The sequence below is a fragment of the Protopterus annectens genome, chromosome 6.part1 (assembly GCF_019279795.1).
Source record: "Protopterus annectens isolate FY-2018-M chromosome 6.part1, PAN1.0, whole genome shotgun sequence".
NCBI lineage: Eukaryota > Metazoa > Chordata > Ceratodontiformes > Protopteridae > Protopterus > Protopterus annectens.
The window spans coordinates 66,757,898-66,783,463 of record NC_056738.1 but is presented as its reverse complement, the minus strand read 5'-3'; the positions used below and the strand labels follow the sequence as shown (position 1 = coordinate 66,783,463).

The 25,566-nt window shown below is 40.0% G+C and overlaps 1 protein-coding gene across 1 annotated transcript in view; it reads left to right on the top strand.

The window, feature by feature from the left end:
- Window positions 1-25,566, top strand: part of FASTKD1 (FAST kinase domains 1) — an 881,671-nt gene that overhangs the window by 547,971 nt on the left and 308,134 nt on the right. The window contains exon 8 of the mRNA XM_044075492.1: window positions 25,066-25,180. Within this exon, the coding sequence (XP_043931427.1) occupies window positions 25,066-25,180 (115 nt within the window). The remainder of the gene's footprint in view (window positions 1-25,065; window positions 25,181-25,566) is intronic.

Genomic DNA, 25,566 nt, shown 5'->3' with positions numbered 1-25,566 from the left:
GATATAATCAGTAGGTTTCAATGTAAAGGAGGTAGTTAAACTATGTATTAGTAAAATAAATAATCTTATCTTCACCACCTTGTTGACATGTGGTGCTTTTAACCATTTTCTGGACACTTTTAAATTCTTTTTTGCCGATTATTCAGTCTCTGACTTCACATTCCTTCTTTAAACTCTGGGTTGAAATTTAGCATATGCCATTTAATACATGTGCCTTCCCTTGCTGAAGAAATAGGTGGGCAAGTGATTCTTCAAGTTAAGTATCTTGATTCTTACATTGATGAGAATGGCAGTGGGTTCAAGTCCACCCCCCCCCACATGCTGTAGCATTTTTAGTAGCAAAACAGCTAGTATACTTGCTTTTGATGCAGAAGGCTGTGGGTTCTACTCCTGCACCATGTAGATGGATTGCTCAAACTGTGTTGTACTTTAAGGGGGTGGGTGCTGCAGTCCTCCTTTGGATGAGATGCCTAGAAACTAATTTGAACTTCTCCGTGTTCCTACCTGTATTGATTATCTCCTACCTCCATCACCTCATTGTAACCTACTCACATCATTCACATTGTGCAATGTATATTGTCTCTGATTTTCAGTTAGTCTGGGTAATATATATGTTTAATCATTTGCAGCATATGTGCATATTATTTTAACATAGCAAAACCACAGACAGGTGAAGCATGTAGGTTATGAAGTGCTAGTCCATAATCTCGCAGCATTAGATCGGGATACTGGAATAAAATCTGCATGTTGCTTACTATGCTAGGTCACTCCAGAAGGCAATACAGCCAAGTCAGTTTATGAAACTGAGTAATATACTAAGCTGCTGCTGCTGCAGGCTTACTGCCTTTCCTGAAACTTAAAATGTGTTATTTCTTACACAAATGTGACATATTGCAGAATATTCCAAACTCTGAATCAGTATAAAGGACTTGTTTCAATCTTTGTCTGATTCAAAGCTCACTTTTGTGTCTTGTAGCATGCTGAAGGGCTTCAGTTACCATATGAGTTTACTGCATGAATATTTTATTTTTATTTTTGTAACATATTGAGAGGTTTCAGTTATACAAGTTTGCTACACCATTTAGAGAAGACAAGACTGAACATTTACCGTTTTTTGCATAACAAGTCTGTAAAAAAACACATCCTGCATTAATAGGATCAATAGATTTTCAACCCCTGATGCATCTGAAGATACTAGAGTCCTGTTATACAGAAGTGGCATTGCTTGTTGAGTAAGTATTATGATTATAAACAAAACTAAGTACAGTATTGCTGCTGAAATAAATACCGTAGTGCATGGTGCTTTGCAGTTATGCTCCAAAATCAGGAAAAATTATAAACCTGTTAAAGACAACCCTAGCACAATACCTAATCTTAACAGCACACAGGGGTACTTAACAAAAGCTTGTTAAGGACACCTAAACATTGCTAAGATCGTGTCTTACCCTAGGGACCAACAGCAGGCAATGCCAAATGGCAAAGAACAGTATCAGAAGGTAAAATAGTTTTAAAAAAAGTTGTTAGATACTTTGCTGTGCTACACTTATAAACTAAAAGAGTGGTACTACAACGTATCTAATACTTTGTTCTGTCTGTTGCCTGTCTGACAGTGCTAAATGCTTTACTGTCCTTCAAAGGATTTAAAAGTCAGTAAAACACTTTGCACTCCTAGACTTTTGTTTTCCTATGACTGATAATACATGGAGCAGGTAAAGCTCATTGGAGCTATTTCAAAGAATTATGAATTGGTCTCTGATTATAACCAGCTTTATGTGCTCTTGACATGGATGCCAAGACTAAACTCTAGAGCTTCACTCTCGAATTAAATTTCTTGGCTTACATGTCTCAAACACATAAACTGGTTGTGATCACAGACCCAGTCATAATCCTAAATAATTTACAAATGTATCCTTCTGTACAAATATGTCAGCTCTGCTGATCCATGCGAGGCATTATGCAGGTCTTAGAAACTCCATGATTTTCTTATCTATTTTATCCTTAAATGTATTGAGGACATAAAACACCAATTCTTCTAAACTGGACTCTCACTGCAGATTTTTCAGTGCACCGGAATGTGCTTTCCCTAGGCTGGCTACAGGATAGCTGATGAAAGATAAAGTACTTTTTTTCTCAGTAGTTTTTATTGAAACATTTAACAACAAAACATTAATATATGATGAGAAATATTATAAAACAAATGTATCAAAAAGAACAATAGTAAACAACTAAAATAACTATTTACAATGGTGTCTACTATAAAACAAAGCTTTTTAATAATAAGAGTAGTTGCTAGTTAATTAGTGAAGTCTGTTTATCCAGCAGTTCTTTGAATTTCAACCAATTATATGAACAGGTGATTCTAGATGTTCTTGTCTTGATCATAAGTTCAAGATGACAAACTTCAGTTGCCATGTACAAATTCCTTCACAGTAGGAGTCTGCTGATTCTTCCAATTCTTGATGATGACTTTTTTGCTAATGTTAAAATACTCCATAAAAGAGTGCATTTTATTTTTGTGACACAAGTGAGAATAGGTTTATTAAATAAAATAAGACATTTGATCAGCATAAATGTATCATTAAAAACAGACTGTAAGAGGGAATTCATATTATCCCAATCTGTATTAAGTTTTATACAATCGTAAAACATATGCTGCCAGTCAGCTTTAACATTTAGGTGACATCTCCAGCATCCTGTGTATTTGTTATACGTCAGTTCAACTTTATGTGGTGCGATAAAGGTACTATGTAAGAACTTCCAAGAGAATATTCTCCACCTTAGTGATGTAGTAGTTTATTTTGAAGATTGAAGTATTAGTTTTTATCATCTTCATTTGGGGAGTTATTATTAACTGGTATAAAATAATCACAATAACTTTCTCTGTGGCATACTGTTGATTTCTTAAGTACCTTATATATTTTAGGTAGAAGTCTCTTTCCAATTATATTCTGGTGCATTAGAATAATGAGTAAATCAGGGAATGTGGGGAAAGAATTCTAACTATTGGTTGCATTAGATTAATCTTATGTTCAAATAATTGTCTACAATTTTGAATTTCTAACTACATATCTTTTCTTAACTCAAACTTATTAATGATATGGCCAACATTTAGTAACTTCCCATTGTCTAGTAAGTGGCACCAGTATAACAGGTACTATTTTGAGTATAGGCAATTAGAAATACAAAGAAAATGCATGCTATATATTCAGGGTTCCTGAAAATTTATTTTTTTAACGGAGGTTATTGTTATATTAATATAATAAGAGTTAACTGGTTTGTTTTTGCTTTCTATAAAATACTCTTTTACTAACCAAAGTTTTTTATTAGTAGCTATTTTAGTATGATATGATTTTGTTAAACGATTGGATTTACACCAAATACCTCCCTGAATATCTTTCCATTTGGCAGTATAATTGTTATTTAACCAAGAAATTATTGTCTTAACAACTGAGAATAAAGAATATAATTCTAAATCTGGAAGGCCAATACCACCCGATGCCTAGTCTCTAATGTGATGATTTAAAGCCAGTTGAGGATTATTAGGAAACCATAAAAATATCAGAAACAAAGAATTGTACTCTTTTATATGTTTTTAGGAGTGGGAGAGAGAACAATTGTATTAGAATTTTAGGAAGGATAATCATTTTAATTGAGGAGAAAAAAAATATTCCATTTATTAAGAGTTTGTTTTATGGAATTTAAATTATTGTCATAATTAAGGGATGTTATAGCTTTAATAATGTCAGACAAGATTATCTCTAAGTAAGCGATTTTTCCATATTTCACAATGTATTTATGTAGTTTCTTATCTATTTTGTTAATATTATAATTAACAGGTAGTATTTTAGTCTTCTTCTCATTAAAACAGAGTCCCGATTTCTTCTGGAATATTTCTATTGCTTGGAATACTGCAATAAGAGAAAAATTGCAGTCAGTCAAAGTTAATAGGATGTCATCTGCATATAATTGTATTTTGGGGATTAAATCATTATTTATCAGTATGCCTTTGATGTTTTTATTTGATCTTATATAATTTGCAAAAGGTTCCATAACTAGAATAAAAAGCAATAGGGACAAGGGACAACCCTGTTTAGTACCTTTAGTAGTCATGATTGATTGGGATGTATATGAGCCTATCTTAATGTATGTTGTGAAGGCTGCCAGCCTAGCCAGATACAATTTTATACATAATTCTATCATTTGTAAATATTAATGTGGAACTACAGACTTGTTTTCTTAAATGAAAGAATATGCCGTGACATGTGAACTTAAAACAATGTAAAAACATTGCCCTCTGCTGTAAAGAAAGCTAATACAAGCATTTCTTGTTTGTCCTTTGAAGTTCAAATTATTTCATGACTGTCTTTGATGTTTACAATTCGGCTCCAGCCGGGCTAGATGAAGGCATCCTGCCTATTGTTTTAACTTAAGGAATAATTACTAAAGTTTACATATGGAATGTCTTTTATTGATGTAGTTTCCTGCAGCTGCAAGATAACAAAAGAACATACTATCTGTCAACCTGGGCACACCAGGATAGTGAAAGAATGATGTAATATTTATCAGAACTGCAATTTCAATTTAAACAGAGAGAATCAGAAGGCATTAAACATTTTTGTCTTGATCATCCAACTCACAGCACTGTCTTGCTCATATGTAAGTTTTCTTAGGCTTGTGCTTTCTTTTAGAAATAGCTAGGAACTAGAAAGATTAGACTAAGTGTTTTTCTGTGATGTCAGAACTGTACTACTGATTTATTTTAAGTATTTCTGTGTGATTTCTGAACTATTGAGTAGCACTGTATGTGTAGTAGAAAGTATTGTCTTGTGGTTTTAATTATTTATTATTAAATATTTTAAAACCTTTTAACTGTGGCAGGTTTGTGTAGAGATAATTTAAGCTCTAGAGTACATTGCATATTTTTAGAGTTTACTGTCCAAGTCACTCCAAATAAGCCTTGACTGATTAGTCACATTTACCAATTGGATAATAATATTGCACAGTAATAATTGGACACGCTTTTAAGGGCCTTTGAGTAGCTAATTATTAGTTGGTGGTGTCAGCTGGTACTACCGTACAGTCTGTGAAAAAAGGGCACAGATGGAGAACCTGTGCCAGTCTTCCCCAGAAGTGTCTGTGTGGTTGCATAAAATCTTGAAACAAAATGAAGAAAGCCAGCAACTGTGGGCTGTAAATACTAATTTATTAGTTATACATCCAAAAAAGCTTCAATTGAAAATAACAGACCGGTTTCGGCTTGGATTTTACCTAGCCTTCCTCAGTGTAGGAAGGCTAGGTAAAATCCAAGCCGAAACCGGTCTGTTATTTTCAATTGAAGCTTTTTTTGGATGTGTAACTAATAAATTAGTGTTTACAGCCCACAGTTGCTGGCTTTCTTCATTTTGTTTCAAGGTTGGTTTAGCCGTGCAACAGTTTCCGTGCAGGGGAAGCAATTTTGGATGCATAAAATCTTCTCAAATTGTGTGTGTGTCAGCTACTTGGGCAGGGACACGAAGCACTGGTTGGACAGAGAGGGTGCTAGAGGTTTTAGCTTTCCCACTAGGCTGAGATCTGGACCCTATAGCTCTGCCAGTGGGGAGTCTTATTTGGGACCTGGAGAGCAAGGGAACGACCAGCCCAGGACTGACTATGATCTCTGTGTGCTCTTAAGGGGAAATTGCACTTTACTGTGTGTGTTTGTTATCCTTTCCTCATATATGAGACATCCTCTCTGGTGTTAGTGGTGAGGATTGAGGTTCCTTGATTGCTGGGCAGGGCACGGGTGTTACATATTAATTGGTGGCAGTGGTTGGGATATCCTCACATATTAACTGGTGGCAGTGGTTGGGATATCCTCACATATTAATTGTTTGTTAGAGGTGGGATATCCACATCACATATTAATTAGTTGGTAAATACTAAAAATACTAATTGGCTTGTACTGGTGTGGGTAGAGTGAATCCTGTAGTTTATGTACAGTGAGCTTTGAAGGTGTTTTGTACTCTAAATCAGCCACACAGTTAATACTCAGAGTTCAGATCACAATTGTTTTATTTCTTTTGTTAGCTTAGTTAGTCATGGTGAGCAGGCAGCATGTCAGCAGAGTAGTATGGAAAGCTGACAAGGAGCCAGCTGGCAGAGATGTGCCAGGCTAGGGGACTGGTGCATGGAAACCTGACTAAGGCAGACCTGATTGCAGCCTTGGTTACAGCTGCATCAAAAAACAGCAACCAGGAAGACAATCAGACTTGCAGTGGAGATATAATACCCTCGGAGAATGGACAGATCAACCTTTCTGCAGTGGACTTAAAAAATCCAGCTGGAGCTGAAGAGACTTTAATTGGAGGCCAGGCATGTGGAATTAAAAGCAGCTGAGAGACTGAGGCATCTAGAGAGTGAGGAGAATGAGAAACTGATATGCCTAGAAGCTGAAGAAAAAGAGAGGCAGAGGCAGCACGAGAAGGAGATGCTGACTCTTCACCAGAGTCATGGAGGTAATGGGGAAGGGAGTAACTGGACCCCAGAAGCACAAAAGGTCAGTAAATTTCTTCCGCAGTTTAAAGAGGGGTATCATTTTGATAGTTTCATTCATATGTTTGATGGGGTATGTAAACAATATGAAGTTGACAAAGGGCTCTGGGTACGGATCCTGACCCACTCACTCCATGGTATAGCTGTAACTGTACTGTCTAAAATGTCTAACGTTGCATGTTTTGATTATACTGCTGTTAAGAAATGTTTTTTAGAACTGTTAAGCTAACACCTGAAACGTATAGGAAAATGTTTTGTGAGCATAGACGCAAGGCAGATGAAAGTGTGTTTGAATATGTTGCTGAATTTAGCACTTATTTCCATAGGTGGGTGAGTGGATGCAAGGTCACCACTTTTGAAGGGCTGGCAGACCTTTTGGTGAGGGAACAGGCCCTTAGCACTTTGCCTGAGGACATGAGAATCTGGTTAGCTAATAGACAGTGTGCTACTTCAGATGAGTTGGGGAAGAAGGGAGACCTATAACTGGCAAGCAGGGGACCCCCAGTACTGCTTATGGGTCTAAAGGAACCCATTGTGGGCAGCACAGACTGCCACAACAGAATCTGCCAGTAGAGGGGGAAGCCACTAGTCCAGGTACAAGTCCAGGAGCTAGGGTTAAATGTTTTGAATGCAACCAGTGGGGCCATGTGGCATACAGGTGTCCATGGAGGCAAGGTGGGGAACAAAAGGTGAGGGAGCCAGTAAGTGGGAAAGGCAAAATGCCAATAGTAGGTTGTCTTGAGACAACAGGGGTACTGAACTACCATCCTGCAGATGTCCTGAAAGGGAAGGCTTTGGATGAGGCAGTGCCATGTGCTTATGCAGTTACACACAAGCTAGGAGGCAAGCATGTGGGTCTGGTAGCCTGGGGGAGAACCAGACAGACTGCATACTTTAGGGAGTGAGCTACCCTGTAGCAGTGAGACTGAAGGTGAGCCACAGCTGCTTGGGGGTACTGATGTTCCCTTGGACAGAGTGACTGCAAAGGTAGAGGTAAGTAGTAGTACCCAGGCTGACAGTGATGCACCACTGCCAGAGAATGCCAGACTTTCTGTGGAAGGGGTGCTGGGAAGGGTTACAAGGAGAGAGATGAGACAGGCTCAGCTCTCAGACCCTGCATTGCAAGGCCTGAGGAAGATAGCTAGGGAGGCACCTGATTCTCAAGAAAAAAGGGAATCTGTATACTGTGACAAAGGGTTACTATACAGACAGTGGACCCCTGAGGGAGGGCTTGAAGGTGAGAGACTACAGCACTTGGTAGTGCCTAGAGCCTACCATCTGGCACTTCTAGCCATAGCCCATGATATTCCCTTTGCAGGTCATATGGGCATAAAATGTACAAAGAGGCGTATTATGCAGAACTTGTATTGGCCTGGAATTTCCAGAGATATAACAGGGTACTGCAGGAACTGTGAGCAGTGCCAGAAGGTAGGCAAGGCAGGAGACAAGGTGAGAGCTCCTTTGATTCCTTTGCCTGTGATTGAGGAGCCATTTCAGAGGGTAGCTATGGATATTGTGGGTCCTCTGAGTACCCCATGTTCCACAGGGAAAAAGTATATCCTAGTAGTAGTGGATTATGCTACATGATACCCTGAGGCAGTGGCTTTGTCCTCCATTGAGGCAGAGAAGGTGGCAAATGCTTTGTTAGAGATTTTCAGCAGGGTAGGCTTCCCAAAAGAAATACTGACTGACATAGATGCCAGTTTCATGTTAGAACTGCTGGCTTGTCTGTGGAAGTCCTGTGGGGTGAAGCACATGAAGACCATCCCCAGACTAATGATCTTGTTGAGAGGTTAAACTCTACAATCAAGTCCATGCTACGGGCATTTGCAGATTAGTTTAAGAGGGAGTGGGACAAATATTTGTCCTATCTGATGTTTGCTTACAGAGAAGTTCCCCAGGAACCCACACCCTTTGAGTTGCTGTATGAGCATAGGGTGAGGGGACCTCTAGATTTAATTAGAGATGAGTGGAAAGGTGAATGCGAGTCTCACAAGGTGTCTTTTGTGGCATACGTCCTAAACCTCAGGACAAGGCTCAGGGAACTCATGGGCTTGGCCCAGGAGAACCTGGCAGAAGCCCAACAACAGAAAAAGGTGTGGTATGACAGGAATGCTCGAGCTAGAGCGTATGCTGTGGGGCAGCAGGTAATGGTTCTCATTCCTGTCAGACACAACAAACTGTAAGCAGCTTGGGAGGGTCCCTACAAGGTGGTAAGAAAGGTAAGTGATGTTAACTACATGGTGAAACTGCTAGGCAGAAGACAGGGGCACAAATTGTACCATGTTAACATGATGAAACCTTATCATGATAGGAAGGCCCTTGTGCTGAACATTTGCAGTGGATTGCAGGACGAGTCTGAGAGAGATCTGGGGACTGATCTCCTCAATGAGGCTCGGGCTGACACCTCAGTGGAAGGGGTAGCAATGTCCCAGCAGCTATCTCCTACCCAGGTTCGAAAAATTCAAGAAGTGTTCCAGGAATTTGGGGACATGTTCACTGGGAAACCAGGGTGTACCCACCTGATGCAGCACCAGGTGGATACAGGACCCCAAAGGTCTATTAGGCAGGCCCCTTTTAGGGTGCTTGAGAGAGTCAGACAGACTCTGAGGGAGGAGGTACAGGAGATGTTGGAACTAGGGGTGATTCAGGAGTCCAACAGCCCCTGGGCCTCCCCAGTGGTGCCGGTGCCAAAGAAGGATGGCAGCACCAGGTTCTGTGTGGACTACAGGAAATTAAATAGTCACACAGAGTCAGATGCTTACCACATGCATAGGACAGATGAGGCCCTAGAGCAGCTGGGTGGGGCTAAGTAATTACAACCATTGATCTTACCAAGGGTTACTGGCACTTACCCTTGGCTCCCAGTGCTAGAGAAAAGTCAGCCTTTGTGACCCCTTTTGGCTTGTAAGAGTTCACAAAGATGCTCTTTGGGATGAAAAATGCCCCAGCGACTTTCCAGAGGCTGGTAGATAATATCCTAGCAGGAAGGTTTGCCCTTGCTTACCTAGATGATATTTCCATCTACAGCCATTCCTGGCCAGAGCACCTTCAGCATGTCAGGGAGGTGCTGGGCAGACTACAGAGGGCAGGGTTGACCATTAAGTCGAGCAAATGTCAGGTGGGTATGGCGGAGGTCTCCTACCTAGGACATAGAGTGGGGAGTGGTAAGATAAGGCCAGAAACTGTCAAAGTGGAAGCCATTCAGTCATGGCCTGCACCTGTTACAAAAAGCAGGTGAGGGCATTTTTAGGTACAGCAGGGTACTACAGAAAGTTCGTCCCCAGTTATAGTACCATAGCTGCTCCCCTCACAGACCTGACAAGGAAGAACAGGCCAGCTAAGGTAGTGTGGACCCCAGCATGTAAGCAGGCATTCCAGAAGCTTAAAGAAACTTTGGGAGGACCCCCCCTGTGTTAGCCAATCCAGATTACAGCAAATAATTTGTTGTGCAGGTGGATGCTTCAAACCATGGGGTGGGGGCTGTACTTAGCCATGTTTCTTCAGAGGGGGAAGAGCACCCAGTGGTTTATCTCAGTTGTAGGCTCCAACCCAGGGAGGAATGCTATGCAGCTGTAGAAAAGGAATGTCTAGCCATAGTGTGGGCACTGCAGAAACTTCAGCCTTATCTATATGGAAGGAAATTCACTGTTATAACAGATCACAACCTCCTAACATGGTTACACAGAGCCAGCCAGCAAAATGCCAAGTTGCTAAGATGGAGCCTGGAATTGCAAGCATATGATATGTCAGTGCAGCACCGCAGTGGAGTTAGAAATGCCAATGCAGATGGGCTCTCAAGACACTCAGATAGACCTAACCCTCTCAAGCGGCTTTTCTCAAGGGTCACTTGAAAAACTAGCTTGAGTTCTCCGGGGGGGGGGGCGGGGGGATGTGAAGGCTGCCAGCCTAGCCAGATAGGCTTTTATACATAATTCTTTCATTTATAAATATGAATGTGGGCCCACAGACTTGTTTTCCTAAATGAAAGAATATGCTGTGAAATGTGAACTTAAAACAATGTAACAACATTGCCCTCTGCTGTAAAGAAAGCTAAGACAAGCATTTATTGTTTGTCCTTTGAAGTTCAAATTATTTCATGACCGTCTTTGATGTTTATAATTTGGCTCCGACTGGGCTAGATGAAGGCATCCTGCCTATTGTTTTAACTTAAGGAATAATTACTAGAGTTTACATGTGGAATGTCTTTTATTGATGTAGTTTTCTGCAGCTGCAAGATAACAAAAGAATGTAGTTTCTGTCAGCCAGGGAACACCAGGAAAGTGACAGAATGATGTAATTTTTATCAGAACTGCAAATTTCAATTTAAACAGAGAGAATCAGAAGGCATTAAGCATTTTTGTCTTGATCATTCAACTCACAGCACTGTCTTGCTCATATGTAAGTTATCTTGGACTTGTGTTTTCTTTTAGAAATAGCTAGGAACTAGAAAGATTAGACTAAGTGTTTATCTGTGATGTCAGAACTGTGCTACTGATTTATTTTAAGTATTTCTGTGTGATCTCTGAACTCTTGACTAGCACGGTCTGTGTAGTAGAAAGTATTATCTTGTGGATTTAATTATTTATTAAATATTTTAAAACCTTTTAACTGTGGCTGGTTTGAGTAGAGATAATTTGCGCTCTAGAGAACATTGCACATTTATAGAGTTTACCGTCCAAGTCACTCCAAATAAGCCTTGACTGATTAATCACACTTACCAATTGGATAATAACATTGCACAGTAATAATTGGACACCCTTTTAAGGGCCTTTGAGTAGCTGATAATTATTAGTGGGTGGTGGCAGCTGATACTACTGTATAGTCTAGGAAAAAGGGGCACAGCTGGAGAACCTGTGCCAGCCTTCCCCAGAAGTGTCTGTGTGGTTGTATAAACTCTTCTCAAAGTGTGTGTGTGTGTGTCAGCTACTTGGGTAGGGACACAAAGCACTAGTTGGACAGAGAGGGTGCTAGAGGTTTTAGCTTGCCCACTAGGCCGAGATCTGAATCCTATAGCTGTGCCAGTGAGGAGTCTTATTGGGGACCTGGAGAACAAGGGAGCGACCAGCCCTGGACTGACTGTGATCTCTGTGTGCTCTTAAGGGAAATTGCACTTTACTGTGTGTATTTGTTATCCTTTCCTCATATATGAGATGCCCTGTCTGGTGTTAGTGGTGAGGATTGAGGCTCCTTGATTGCTGGGCCAGGGCACGGGCGTCACATGTGCAAAGGAGTCATAGAGAAGTTTGATTAATTCTAAGAAATTGCTTGAAAAATTAGACTCCTGCAGTACTAATAGTAAGTACTCCCAATTAACTGAATCAAATGCACTATTGATATCCAGGCTAACCAATGTTATTTTTTGAATTATTAGTATAATCAGTTATGGATAGTATTCTCTTGATATTGTCATAGCCGTTCCTGTTCATTATAAACCCAGTTTGATCATTGTTTATCAACATTGGAAGAAATTGTTTTATTCTAGAGACATATTGCCGTGAAAATTTTATAATTTACATTTAATAATTAAACTGGTCTATATGAACAATATTGTGTTGAGTCCTTGTCAGGGTTTAAAACTAGGGGTGTTAGGGAGCATTTCCAGGATGGTAGTACCTTTGTAAGTCCTTTAACTACTGAAACTTCCTCTTGTGAAATATTCAAAGGAAGGTAAAGTACTTTTGAGAAACTGGTTAAGGAAATTGTCTGTAAATTGCCATCTGGCTGGAGATTTTGATTTTGGGTCATATAAAACTATAATATATGAACCTTTCTTGGGTGAGATTGGGTGAGGTGACGTGGCATTTCTAACTTGTGTATGGTTCGTATAAGGTCAAACTGGTAGGATCTAAAGGGAAACAAATTGCAGTGTTATTACACTGTGGTTCCAGTTTTTTGATGAAGTGTTTAGTATGGTAAACATGTAAGAGGTGAGTAAAACATGTACTAATTGAAATGGACAGGTTGATGCCAGCCTAGTGTGCATGACTCCCCCCAAGAAATTAACATTGTATACCATCACCAGTTTTTGATTGGTTTTCGAGATGGAAATGTTAATGTGAGTCAGGTCTACAGATCTAAGCTCATTGTTGGTGGATATGTCCAGTATCTTGAATGAGCAACCTCTTCTGTAAGTGTTTAGCTCAGTTTTGGGTATAAGTTTTCGGATTAAAAATAAGCCCATTATAGCAACTTCCAAGATGGCTGCACACTGATGAACAGCTCAGTTTCAGCTCTCCCAGTGTGAAATCAGAAACTGTGAAATAGGTGCCAGTAATATTGTCTACTTTTGTAAAAAATCATTTATTGTCTACTAACTACATTGTCTGGATGCCTGCAAAGAAGAAATTTAGAAAACCTGAAAGAAAATCATCAAGAAAACATGAAGAGAAAACACTGGTTGGGAAGAATCTTGCAGCTTTTCAAAAATCAGTTCAGTCTTCAACTTTGGTACAAGATTGATACAAGATTTGATGTAGGAGATAATTTAGAGGAAAATAAATCAAATGTACTCAGAGGTAATTAAAATAAATGAAACACTGAAATGACATATCAACTCAAATAACAAAAGGCTGGAAAATAGAAGAAGCGTTAACTAGTTCTTTGGGTGAACTAATAAAACTACAAAACCAGAAGCTGAAATGAAGAAAAGGCTGACTGAAAATTAGGCTCCTCAAGAAGAGTGGTTTCAAAAAATGGGAACATCAGATGACAGAGCATGCAGAAAAAAATAATATTTTATGCTGTACCAGAGAAACTGGAAGGAACAGACTGTATTATTTTATGAAAGCACAAACAGGCAAAATGACTTGTATTCCATAGCAATATTTGTTAATTGAAAGGGCATATTGAGTGTATGCTCCATACTGGCCATGAGAAAGCAGCCAAGGCATGCATTAGTAAATATGCAATCATACCAGCAAAAAGATTTGATCCTGACAAAACTTGGCAGAAGGATAACGTGTTAAAAATTGGAGACAGCAGTGTTTATAAAAAATAATTATTCACTGTACACCAGACAGAAGAGAAGCAAATTAATTCCAGCAGTCAGTGAATGTCAAGAGGCAGGTGTGAGATTCAACCGCTGTATCCAGCTGTCTTCAGAATATTTTTTCCTCGAGTTTCAATAACATTTTTTATGCTGAACAGGCTAAGGAGGACATAAAAGTTCATTCAACAAATTGTGAGCCAGCAAACAGAAGGGAACTCTACTTTTCATTCTTCTGACAATAAATCTCACAGAAAGACTTTGCCAGTGAAACATTTTCCAGTGTTCGAAAGGAAAATGCGTGAGAGACAGAAAAAGGTACAGGGGTTGACAAGAAGAATTAAGAGTAGCTTGGACTTGAGTCAGAGTTTAGAGATGGAGATGATCACGAAGAAGACCAGCAATACTTGAACTTAGTGAATAAATGGGAGACTATAAAGCATCAGTCACATTTATGAACTATGGCTTTGCAAGAAGTGGCTGAGAAAACCAGGACTTTAGTTGACTTTATGTGATTGGAGTGTAAAGCATATACTCAATAGACTTGAAAAAATAAGACAGACAGGTGTTTCATCTTTGCACTAGTGTAGTGTTCTGTATTTCATCCTAATTATAATTGTTGTACATTATAAAGTATTATTCTAATTTGATTTGATGTAAAATGAATAATGTTATGCTTCTGTACCTGTGATATTATACATTATTAATCTGTGTCATGTGTAGCTTTTCTCCCCTGGCCTCCGCTGAAAAAGGACTTGTGCCCAGTTGGACTTTCCTGGTAACCAAATGTAAAATAAAATAAGTAATAAATAAATAAATGTGTTTAATGGGAAAGTTTGATTGGGCCATGACAGGCTTATTTTCAACAGAGACCCAGGTAGAAGCTCCACAGTTAAGCAAATCTTACAAGATGTCATACAATACAATACAATTAAATGTTAACTACCACTTACAGTATACAAAAATTAGTATATAAACAAAGAAAAAAATAGAGAGATCCTGGAAATTATTATATTCCACAGAGTCACTTTTTACTTTTACCTTAGCAATGATAATATTAGGAACTTCCACTAGTTTAATAGGCAGGTGCAATAGAATGTGAAGGGCATTACACAGCTGAAGAATGTGTGGAGTAGGAATTCTCAAACGCTGGACTGCAGCCCTCCTCTGCTGGACCCATCTGATATCTCTGAACTAGGTTCCCCTGTAGTTAACTCTACTCCCAAGTCAAAAACAAAACTGTAGTTATTCCAGATATGTTTAGGGAGCCCATTTCCAAAGACTAAAGTAACAAAGAAACTGATTTTAACGAACACATAAACATAAAATAGATTATGCCATGTCATTTTGCTATGAAATCTTTCCAGTCAATTTTGCAGCCAGAGACACCTTCAAACAGATAACACCACAGAGACATGTTCTGTAAATATGCAAGGACACAGGTTTACTTGCCGGTTATGCAGACTGGGAAGAGGCATTGAATTTAAGCCTCATCTGTATGAGCAGTATACATTCCAAGTCATTATGCTGTCTTGAATATGGGTACTGGACAAAACTATATTTCTGCCCATAAAAAGATGTGGGGTTCCATATCAATGGATCTTCTTTGGCATTACATCCCTAAGCAGTTAGCATGTGATGTTCTGCTCCTGATTGCCTTGTGCTATGGCACTTGGCAGTAAGTGCCTTGCTTTCCCTCCAAATTCTTTAAAACCAAAGTTGTAGTAAAGGTAGGAATAAAACAACCAAAAAAAAAAACAAAACAAATCTAATTTTCCCAGTCTTTTTCTCTTCAGCCAAGACAACAGTGGTTCCCTCTGCTAGCACAAGTGTCAGTGCTAGAATCCTTTGACACTAGAGCTCCACAGCAAGTTACTAACAAAAAAAAAAAGAAAAGCATTACTCCTGAATCCTAAAGAGTTTAACTTAAAAGTTCAGAGAACCTGAATACTAAAAGCCATCTCTTTTCTGATTAGATATTGTCTGCAAAGCTAGCCAAGTACAAGAAATTCTTATCTATGTAGACATGGTTTTACTTTGTGTCAGAAGAGTGCTTTTTCACATAGATTTGTTTCTGTCCCTTGTGTTGTACAATATTGTTATCATTTTGTAGCTCATTTGGCTTACTCCTCTGTAAACTTACAGTCTAAGCCATTTCTACCAATTTATTCATTGAACCTCTTTTAACTAAAATGCAGTGACCAAGTTGTTTTTTAAAGGTTCTAAATCTTAGATCCCCCAAACATCCATTGGTTCCATTTTGGGTTCTGAATGGTGTAACTGAGATATTAACCTTACAATAAGTAGAAAGTAGAATTTTTGAACTGCAGACTTTAATGCATAAAGAGGACACATTCTCTTAAAAAAAATCCTGTTTCTTGCTTCAAACAGGTGCATCTGAAATTAATGAAAATAAATATCAAACCATTCCGCAAGGTGGTACTAGTTAAAGAATATCAAATAAAATTAAAACACAGTAAGCCTGGCTGTGGGGCACTGAAGGACAAATGTCTGACTTTGTCCTAGTTGACCTGTGTTCAGTTAGCAATACCAGAAGCTAGATCAATCAGGAGAGGAGGGTGGGAGAATGCTTGACCAGTGCTAGCTTCCCCCATCCTGAGGGGGGAGAAAAGGGAAGCAGTCCAGTCTGCTGCAAGGCTAATACCTACAGGAGTATGAGATGTGTGACATGCAGCAGTATAGGATGGGATGACCACACTGCAAAAGCCAGGGGTACTTAATCTGCAGAAGTAGGCATGTGACTCCCTAAAAAGCAGCTGTAGTAGATGTTAGAGCTGTGATGGGCGAGGAGTTAGGTGTGAGAGTAAGAGCTCTATCAGTTGATGGCCCATGTTCAAACTCAACTGTCACCTCTGAGAGGAACAAATGAGATCCAGGGTTACCACCCCCCACCCTATTTGGGAACAAATGAATTGAGGTTTTCTTGCCTTAATCAGAAAATGAATGGATCCTTCTCTCACCCTGAGGAGGAGAAATGATTGAGTCAGTAGGGTGTTGGAAGAGGGGCTTGATGAAAATGTAGGGCAAAAATAAAGACATAAAGTGCATTGCCTATGTAAAACAAAAATACACATTTATTACACAAATCAGTGTACATTTTACATTCTGTGTATCTTAAATACATAAAATTAAATGCAATTCATCAAAAACCTGACTAGTTGCATGATGGCCTTTGTTAAACAAGAGTGGCAATGGAAACTGCTTAATATTGCCACAGGCATATATTGTATTTTGCTATTCAGTCAGATATTAATAAATTATCTAAATGGCCATCAAACCTCTTATTCATAATGTAGTACATGTCCTGAAGCTTTAGAAAATGTTTAACACCACAATAAAAATATGTTTGACAAATAAAGTTTTAACATTTTTTTATATCAGCTATTATTCTTTCCTTGAATTTATATAGTTTTACCTCCATAAAAAGAAACTACCACACTAAGAGAGAGCAAGATCTACAAGTAAATCTATGTTACAGTAAAAAAAAAATTCTTGAGTAATTCTGTTTTTTGGCGGGATGTATATAGGAACTACTTCAATTATTTATTTATTTATTTATTAGTTATTATTTATTTTTGCATATCGCCAACTCATACAGTGCTTAACTCCAAATGGAAGTACCAGTTCTCTATCATGAGTTTTATGTCAGAGTATCAGATATATTACTGTTTATATTTAGAAACTGAAGACTGTCACCACTTATGTAAGTGGTGTTTTCAGTACTATTTAAAATAAGCAAAACTTTGATCAGAATGTCTTTATTCACATGAAATGTAGTAGAATGTTCAGTAATAACACTATCCATTTGGTACGACTTGCTTCTTACAGTGATCCTCCCCGAAGAAGTTTAAAACAGAGGGATTAAAGGTTGCTTCATCCTGCAGTCTTTGGTTTGAGTCCCTCAATCTTTTTTTTTTAATGTGCTTTTTCCTATTGTGCCTGCCAACCATTATGCCTTCTATCATCCTGACTCCCTGCCCCCATCCAAGGTATTTCTCCTAAGGGGACAAGAGTGATCTGGGGAGGCATACATGCTGGCAGCAATGCTGGTGTTTATTTCTGGCCCTAAACCCACTTCTGGCTGATCCGTGTAGTCCTGTCACTGCAGTAGCATCTAGAGCAGTTCCTTCTCTGCCTGCAAACTCCTACACATCTTCATGAGGGCTATCATAACCAGCTTGAGTCACCAAACACACATCTACCTGGGCTTGTTGCCACTAGTGATGTGCAAGCCTTAATTGTATGGGAGCAAGCTGGCTTGACTGGGACCACACTCTCTCTCTCTCTCTCTGTCTATATATATATATATATATATATATATATATATATATATATATATATATATATATATATGGGTCTACTTTACATTACCGAACCGACACTTCACCGACACACAAAACACCGACCCCAAATAACCGAAAACACACAACACCGACAACTCACAAAACCGAACACAATTACACCGACACAAACAACGTAAACTACACATGACACACAATGACATATCCACTAACCCTAACCCAAACCCTAACTCTAAGGTCCGACACTACCACACAGTTACCCTACCCGCACCCTAACCCTAACTCACTTAACCAACCCCTACACCTAAAGACTGTCACTATCGCACACTTAACCTACCTGCACCCTAACCCTAACTCACTTAACCCACCCTAAAACATAATGCCCGTCACTATCGCACACTCACCCTACCCGCACTCTAAACCTAACTCACTTAACCCGTCCCTAAACTACAGTCCGTCACTATCACACACTTACCTTACCCGAACCCTAACTCCGACACTACCACACACTCACCTTTCCCACACCCTAACCCAAAATCCCACAATATCGCACACTTACCTGACCGCTCCTAACTCCGTCACTATCGCACACTTACCGAGTCGCGCTCACACGTTACCCTTGTCGGTCTTTCGGCTGTCGGCAAATCACCTTTTCGATCAACTTGCTTGTCGGTCGTTTCGTCTCGGTCTTCTGCGTGTCGGTGTTCGGTTCGGTAATGTAAAGGGGACCCATATATATATATATATATATATATATATATATATATATATATATATATATACATATATATATACATACATGTATGTATGTCCTCCTGGGATGTGCAGGCTGGCAAACACCACTTACTGCCATCATCCCATGCCCTGCTCTTTCAGAGCCTGATCTACTATTTGAACTGTGGCATCTTGCTCAAAGTCAAGTGTTTAGCTGTGTGCATTGCAGAGGTAGGTGATTCCCTGAGTCTTAATTTGCTTCCAGTGTAACTGACAAAATCACTTCACCAGGCAGTAGGCCTGTGTGACCCCAGAAAAAAGGCTGGTGTAATTAGCAGGTTTACTTGGTTAACAAACAAATAAAACATTATAGTTGTGCAACATGCTTATTATAACAGTACATCATTGAGAAAAGCTCACTCTAACAGTAAGACTTCTTTCCCTTCTTTACTCCAGTATAAAGAGTTTGTATATACCATTTGCTTTATGCATAACTGCAGCAGAGTCATATGTTTCTCAGTCTTGTGCATACTTGCTTTATGATTCTAATGTGTGGCTCAGGAGTGTATATTTGTGTTTTCCAAGCATACTTTCCCTGTGGAACGTTTAGGCTGTAAGAGCCAAATAGAGTGTATACCAATACTGGATTCATATGGCAGTCCTACATCACATGTACACTTACCTTCACAGGCACAAGAGCAGCATTCATCTTCACAAGTTGTTAAAACAGAGACCTCCGAGACAGAAACACACTCGACCACCACAACACAACACCAACCTCAGAACACATAGCTCACCACCGCAGTGTGCCCGTCAACCCACGCCCTTAAGGTAAAACACTTTGCCCAATGTACTAATCATAGGAGACTCAATTGTGAGACACACTGATGTCCCACTTATGAATGAAGAGAAGGTGACAGTCAGTTGCCTAGCCGGTGCCAGGATCTGCCACATAACACATACACTCAGGTCACTCCACAACAAGTACAAGTATGACTCAATCATTGTCCATGTGGGAGTGAATGACCTGAGATGTACCTCCCTGGACTACATGAAAAGAGATCTGATGGAACTCTCAGATTATGTGGCCCAGGCAGGTATGACCCTAGCCCTGAGCAGTATTCTGTTGTCACCCAGAATGATACCACAGTACGAGCAGAAACTGATTGACTTTAACAGTTGGCTAAGTTTCTGGTGTCATTCTAAGGGGATCTAGTATCTGTTTGCCTGGGATGACATGATTGACAGACCTCAATACTTTGCAAGAGATGGCCTGCATCTGTCACCCCTGGGATTTCAGGTACTGGCTAAGGCTCTTGCCACCCCTGTAGTGCCTTTTTAGGCAGTGTTCCAAAGACCAAAATTCCACCATAACAGCTGCAAACAAATGCAATCTGAGGGTCATGCTGCTCAGTGCTAGAAGTCTAAATCTCAAGATGTACTTGCTTGAAGCTCTCGTCAAAATGGAGAATGTCGACATCTGTGCTGTAATGGAAACCTGGTTTAAAGAGGCAGAAAGCATCTCTGTGCTCCCAGGCTACAACTCATTCCATATCTTTCGGCCCCAGAATACATCCAGAAGCTCCAAAGGCAGTAGTGTCTCCATATTCTTAAAGGATGCGCACACCTCTAGACTGGGTAGCCCAGCATAATGCATCCAAGATACTTCAGGTACAACTAACACAGGGTAATATGGCAATACAAGTCATAGCCTGCTGCAGAACCCCAAACATGCCCCTAGACTCTCACTCCAAGTTCCTAAGCTCCCTGGAATCTGTCAAGGTCTAACCCAATACTCTCATACTGGGTGACTTCAACTACCCTTCCATCAACTGGGAAAAATATTCAATTACCAATGTACAGGCCAAACGCTTTCTGATTTAAATTCCAATGCCCTGGACCCCTACTAGAGGAAGCAACATCCTTGACCTGGTTATCACCAACATGGGAGACTGTTGCTCCACACCTATAGTCAGTTCCTCCCTGGTTAAATCTAACCACAAACTGATCACCATGGAAATCAACATCTGACCTACACCTCCCGCTAAGGTGACCATCCAGAACAACTTCTCTAAAGCCGACTTTGGGCTCCTAGAAACAGAGGTGGCTAACTTCTTGGCACCCATGCCAATGGAAAATAGCTTCATGACTGCCGAATCATACACCAATGCACTTTACGAGCATGTACACAAATGCATGGACCTTGCCATACCAAATAGAACTAAGATGCTCTCCTCCAAAAAAGGAAGCCAAGCTGGTGGCCCCCAGCCATCAATAAACTCTACAACACAAAGACAAAACTGTTGCAGAAAAAAATGAAGTCACAAGACTGGAAAACCTCCCTTATCAGTCTCAGCAAAAAGATGAGATCTCTTATCAAATCCTCTAAAGCCAGCTATGAAGGTAGAATTGCAGCTGACACCAAAAACAACCACAAAGCCTTCTATAGCTATATCAGAAACCTCAAAGGCAATACCCAGATTTGCTGTGAGTTATTGCACAATGGCACCTCCTATACTGAGCCAACAGATATAGCCAGCATACTGGCTGACAGATTTAGTGGCAACTTTATCCCCCCCCCCCTCCAAAGGGCCCTGCCACAATACCAGAGGAAAGCCTGGTACCCACCATTTTTGCAGTACAGGTAAAAGCTACATTGTCGAAAGCCAAGAATACAGTGTCCATGGGACCTGATAATATCCCTGGCTGCGTCCTCTATGAGCTACAAAACGAACTGGCACCACAGCTGTTTGCCCTGTTCAATCACAGCCTTACCTCAGGATATATCCCTAATGAATGGTGCACTGCTGCAGTCATCCTGCTCCATAAAGGGGGAGCAGCTACAGACCCCGGGAACTATCACCCCATTAGCCTGACGAGTCTGGTATGCAAAGCTATTGAGTGCATCTTCATGGACCTGATTAACAAACATATAGGCAGTGTCCAAACTCTTGACCCCAGGCAGTTTGGCTTTTTCAAGGGGAGATCCTGCCTGCTGAACCTGGTTGACTTCTTCAAGGCAGTCACCAAGGCTGTGGATGAGGGTAAGGCAGTGTATACAGCATACCTTGACCTGGCCAAGGCCTTTGACACCATTCCCCACTCAGGTATCATTGATAAACTCACCAAACTAGGCATCAGTCCTTGCATCGCTAGGTGGGTTGCAAATTGACTCACAGGACCCATAGAGTGAAAGTTGTGGATTCCAAGTCAGACTGTCGACCAGTCATGAGTGGAGTCCTACAGGGCTCTGTCCTGGGCCTACTCCTGTTTGGCATCTACTTCTCAGAAGTCCAGGCCAACACAGAAGATCTCTGGCTGACCAAGTTTGCTGATGACTGCAAGCTAGGAATCGTTATCAACTCCCCAAGTGATGCAGACATCCTACAAAAGGCTTCACTGAGACCAATGACTGGTGTCAGAACTATGACCTGAAGCTTAATGCCAAAACATGCACTGTCATCCCCTTTGGAAAAAACTCATTTCCCTTGAATTACCACGTTGATGGGAGCCCACTGAACACTGAAGGGACCATAAGAGATCTGGGCACCCTGGTCGACAGCCACCTCACCTTCAATCACCACATTACCACTGTGGTCAGAAAGTCCTTCTACGTGGCACATCTTATAACCAAAGGTTTTGCATCCCGGAAGAAAGAGGTCATCATCCCTCTCTACTCATTCCTCATTAGACCAGTCATCGAATATAACACCCTGTTTGGCATGTACCTGACCAGACACCTACAACAGCTGGAGAGGCCACAAAAGTACCTCACAAAAAGGATCCTAGACATTAAACACATGTCCCACATGGACAGACATAAGAAACTTCATCTGTTCTCAGTCTCTTATCGTCTACTTAGAGGTGATCTCTGCTTGACTTACAAAGCCATGTCCGACCCAGACCTACTTGAAATGCTACACGTAAAGAAATCCCAATCCCCCCGCACTCCACGCTTCAGAGATCACAACCTCATTACCAAAATTAACAGAACATGCTGGAAGGACAGGTTCATCTCCCAAAGACTGCCCATATTCTGAAATAAGCTTCCCATTCATGTCAAGCAGAGCACCTCGCTGGCCCTCTTTATGAGAAATCATGATGAGTGGATGGGTAGCAGAAAGTTCACTCCAGGGATCACTCTAGTTGCCCTACTGGATAGGGGCACTGTGAACTAACATTGGGTGGCACGGTGCATTGACAATTTTTTTGGGCTAGACTTGTAAAGGCTCCAGGGCCATTAGCCTAGTACACACCAATAAGCCTATGAAAGGGCAGCTTGGGTAATATGACCAGACTAAAGGAAACAGTGGTAGAGTAAATCCACATATTATGCTTTACTGTTGCAGTGACCTCTTCTCAAAGTTCTGCTGTTTTGGTATATTAAACTGCAGCGATTCTGCTTATCTAAATTGAAGTCCAGTTGTACAGTCTAAAAGATATATCCTTCCAGCCTTTCCTGGATCAGTTCAAGTTAATGTCATGCTTAAGGACACTTTGGCCTGAATTCCTTCCTTATGTCTTTCATGCCTGTAGTCATTTGAGGTTTTGTTGCTCTCCTTTTGATTTTATTCAATAGCACTCCTCAGGATAAGATACAACAGATGAACAATTACTTCCTATGTAATTTGGGCTTTGAGAGTGATATCTGTGTGCACATCTTCCTTTGCAATCTCCATCCCCATGTTTTGGCTAAATCCTGTTGTATCCCAAGTTCTGAAGTACAGTTATTCTGTGTACATAATCAAATGAATTTTAATTGTATATCCATGCAGTTATAGTGTCTTTATTTCCAAATGCAGCCTAATTTCAGTGAGGTGAGGAACTGTGGGGCATTTTGGTATCCATTCCCTAACTCATGTTTAAAAACAGTGGTGTAGACTAAAGGGTATATTCTCGTTGAAGCACTGGAAGTCAGGAATTTTAAAGGAACTGTATTAGTTGCCATTACTAATAATTAACCCAAATTTGTACCCTATATAGGTATTTCTTGAAGAGTGTCTGGTATGGTGAGTCCTCACCTACATTGTATTTTAATATGAGTTTAATATTTACATATGTACTGTATGTTTTTTGTGGTTTATTATCAAAATTCCAAAAGGCAGAACAGTTTTTCATTAAACGATCAAAATAAGTCAAAAACGAAAATAAAAGTTGGCCAGAATGTCGAAGGTGATAAACACGACAATCAGCATTCGACATGCCTTTCATCTGGTTTAGAAAGTCCGTGTGTACTTTTATGTTTAGCATGGGGGCAAGCCCCCTGCACCCCACCCCATATCGGGGCTGCTCCCTACACCCCCTGCTTAGTAAATATACTTTCACTGACATTGTACTGCAGTGAGGAAAAGGGTAAATTACCTGATCTGTACTGTACCCTGATCTCCATTCAAAATGTCAAGTGTATATTAGCAAAAGTATACCCACTTTCGCTAATATACACTTGACCACTTTCAGGTCATTCACATTACGACAACTTCGAAACCATGTATTCAACTGTGTGTATTTCAGAATTTTGATAGTAAGCTGTTTTCTGTAAATACCTAGATCTTTTCTTAATAACTGTTATTTAGATGGAGCAGCACTACTAAAGGAGTAATTAAATAACTATATTAAGTTACCTTGGAAAGTAAGGCTGGTACTTTGCACTAATTTTGCATTAACTGCATATAGAACTAAATGTGATAGCCTGCACAGAAGCCGTAAAGCTTAAAACATTACAGCACAGAAAGCTGCAGAAAATACAGTGTGCAGTATGACTAGATCAGTGTCAGAATGTATAATCCATTACGCAAAGCTGAAGTAAAAATGGGAGCTTATACAGTGGAGTAGAGTTTCTACCAGGAATTCTGAGGGGGAATGAAGTGATGGTGTGATAAGAATAGCTTCTGAATTGGTATGACAGTTGTGTTTGTCTTATGTTGTTTTATGCAAGTATATCCTAAAAATAGAATACAGTACCTCTTTACTTTGTTTTTTACATCCTCATTTCTGAGTTTCTAACATAAGTCTTCTGGAAAAGGAATGAACTGTGCAGCATCAGCGAGGCCCCTTCAGTCACATTCCTAATGTAGCTTCATGATGGAGAAGGTGATGCGCACCCCATTAAATATATGTGGTTTTATCTGGTTTGCTGGTTAATTGGCATTAATGGCTGCCTTGTAGGTAGAAGCATTCACTTTAGTTAACTGCTATGAACAAAATATGAACTATATTCATTTACTTTAAAACTGCTAAGCAAAAAAACGAAGTCAGTTTTAATGGAATGTGCTGCCTTGCTTTCTGTGGAAGAATGTCATTCTGTATTTAACTTTGTATACACACTTGTGGTAGTACCTTTTCAGAAGACTCAAGCATTTTTACCTGCTCTTCTAAGGAAACCTGTATTGCAGTATGTCAGCAGGCATGAGCGGGCTTTTCCAGAGATGGGGAAGACTTACTGTGTTGCATAATTATTGCTTGTTTTTTGTTGTTTTTATGCTTTGATATTTACTTCAATTTTGTTTTTAGATCCATTACTCTGCAATTTATGCAGTTCTTCTTCCTTTCATTGTGTTGAACTATGATTCTCCTCAAAGTGATGAGTTGCTGGAATCTTGTATACAACATATTACACCTCATTTAAGTAAGTGTGTCATTTGCATTAATTGTGTTTAAACTTTATGCTAAATATATTTGTGAGTGTTCTATTGACTTGTAAGCTGCATAAACTGTAAACTGATTGCGTTCTTTTATGTATGTATACACACACACACACACACACACACACACTTATGTAGGAAGAGAGAGTAATTTATATATGGGAACATGGGAGTAGACTAATATGATAGCAGAATGTCAACATTACTTCACGGGAGGTTGCAGTACAGTAGAAAGTGGCAATTTGCCCTTTCCCTGCTGTTGTGCAATGTCACCATTTTTTTAAGCATGCGGTGGAATGTGGCTTACTCCCTGTCTTTCGGTTTTTCCCGGTTAGGGGTCGCCACAGCGGAACTCCGGTCCGCTCATGAT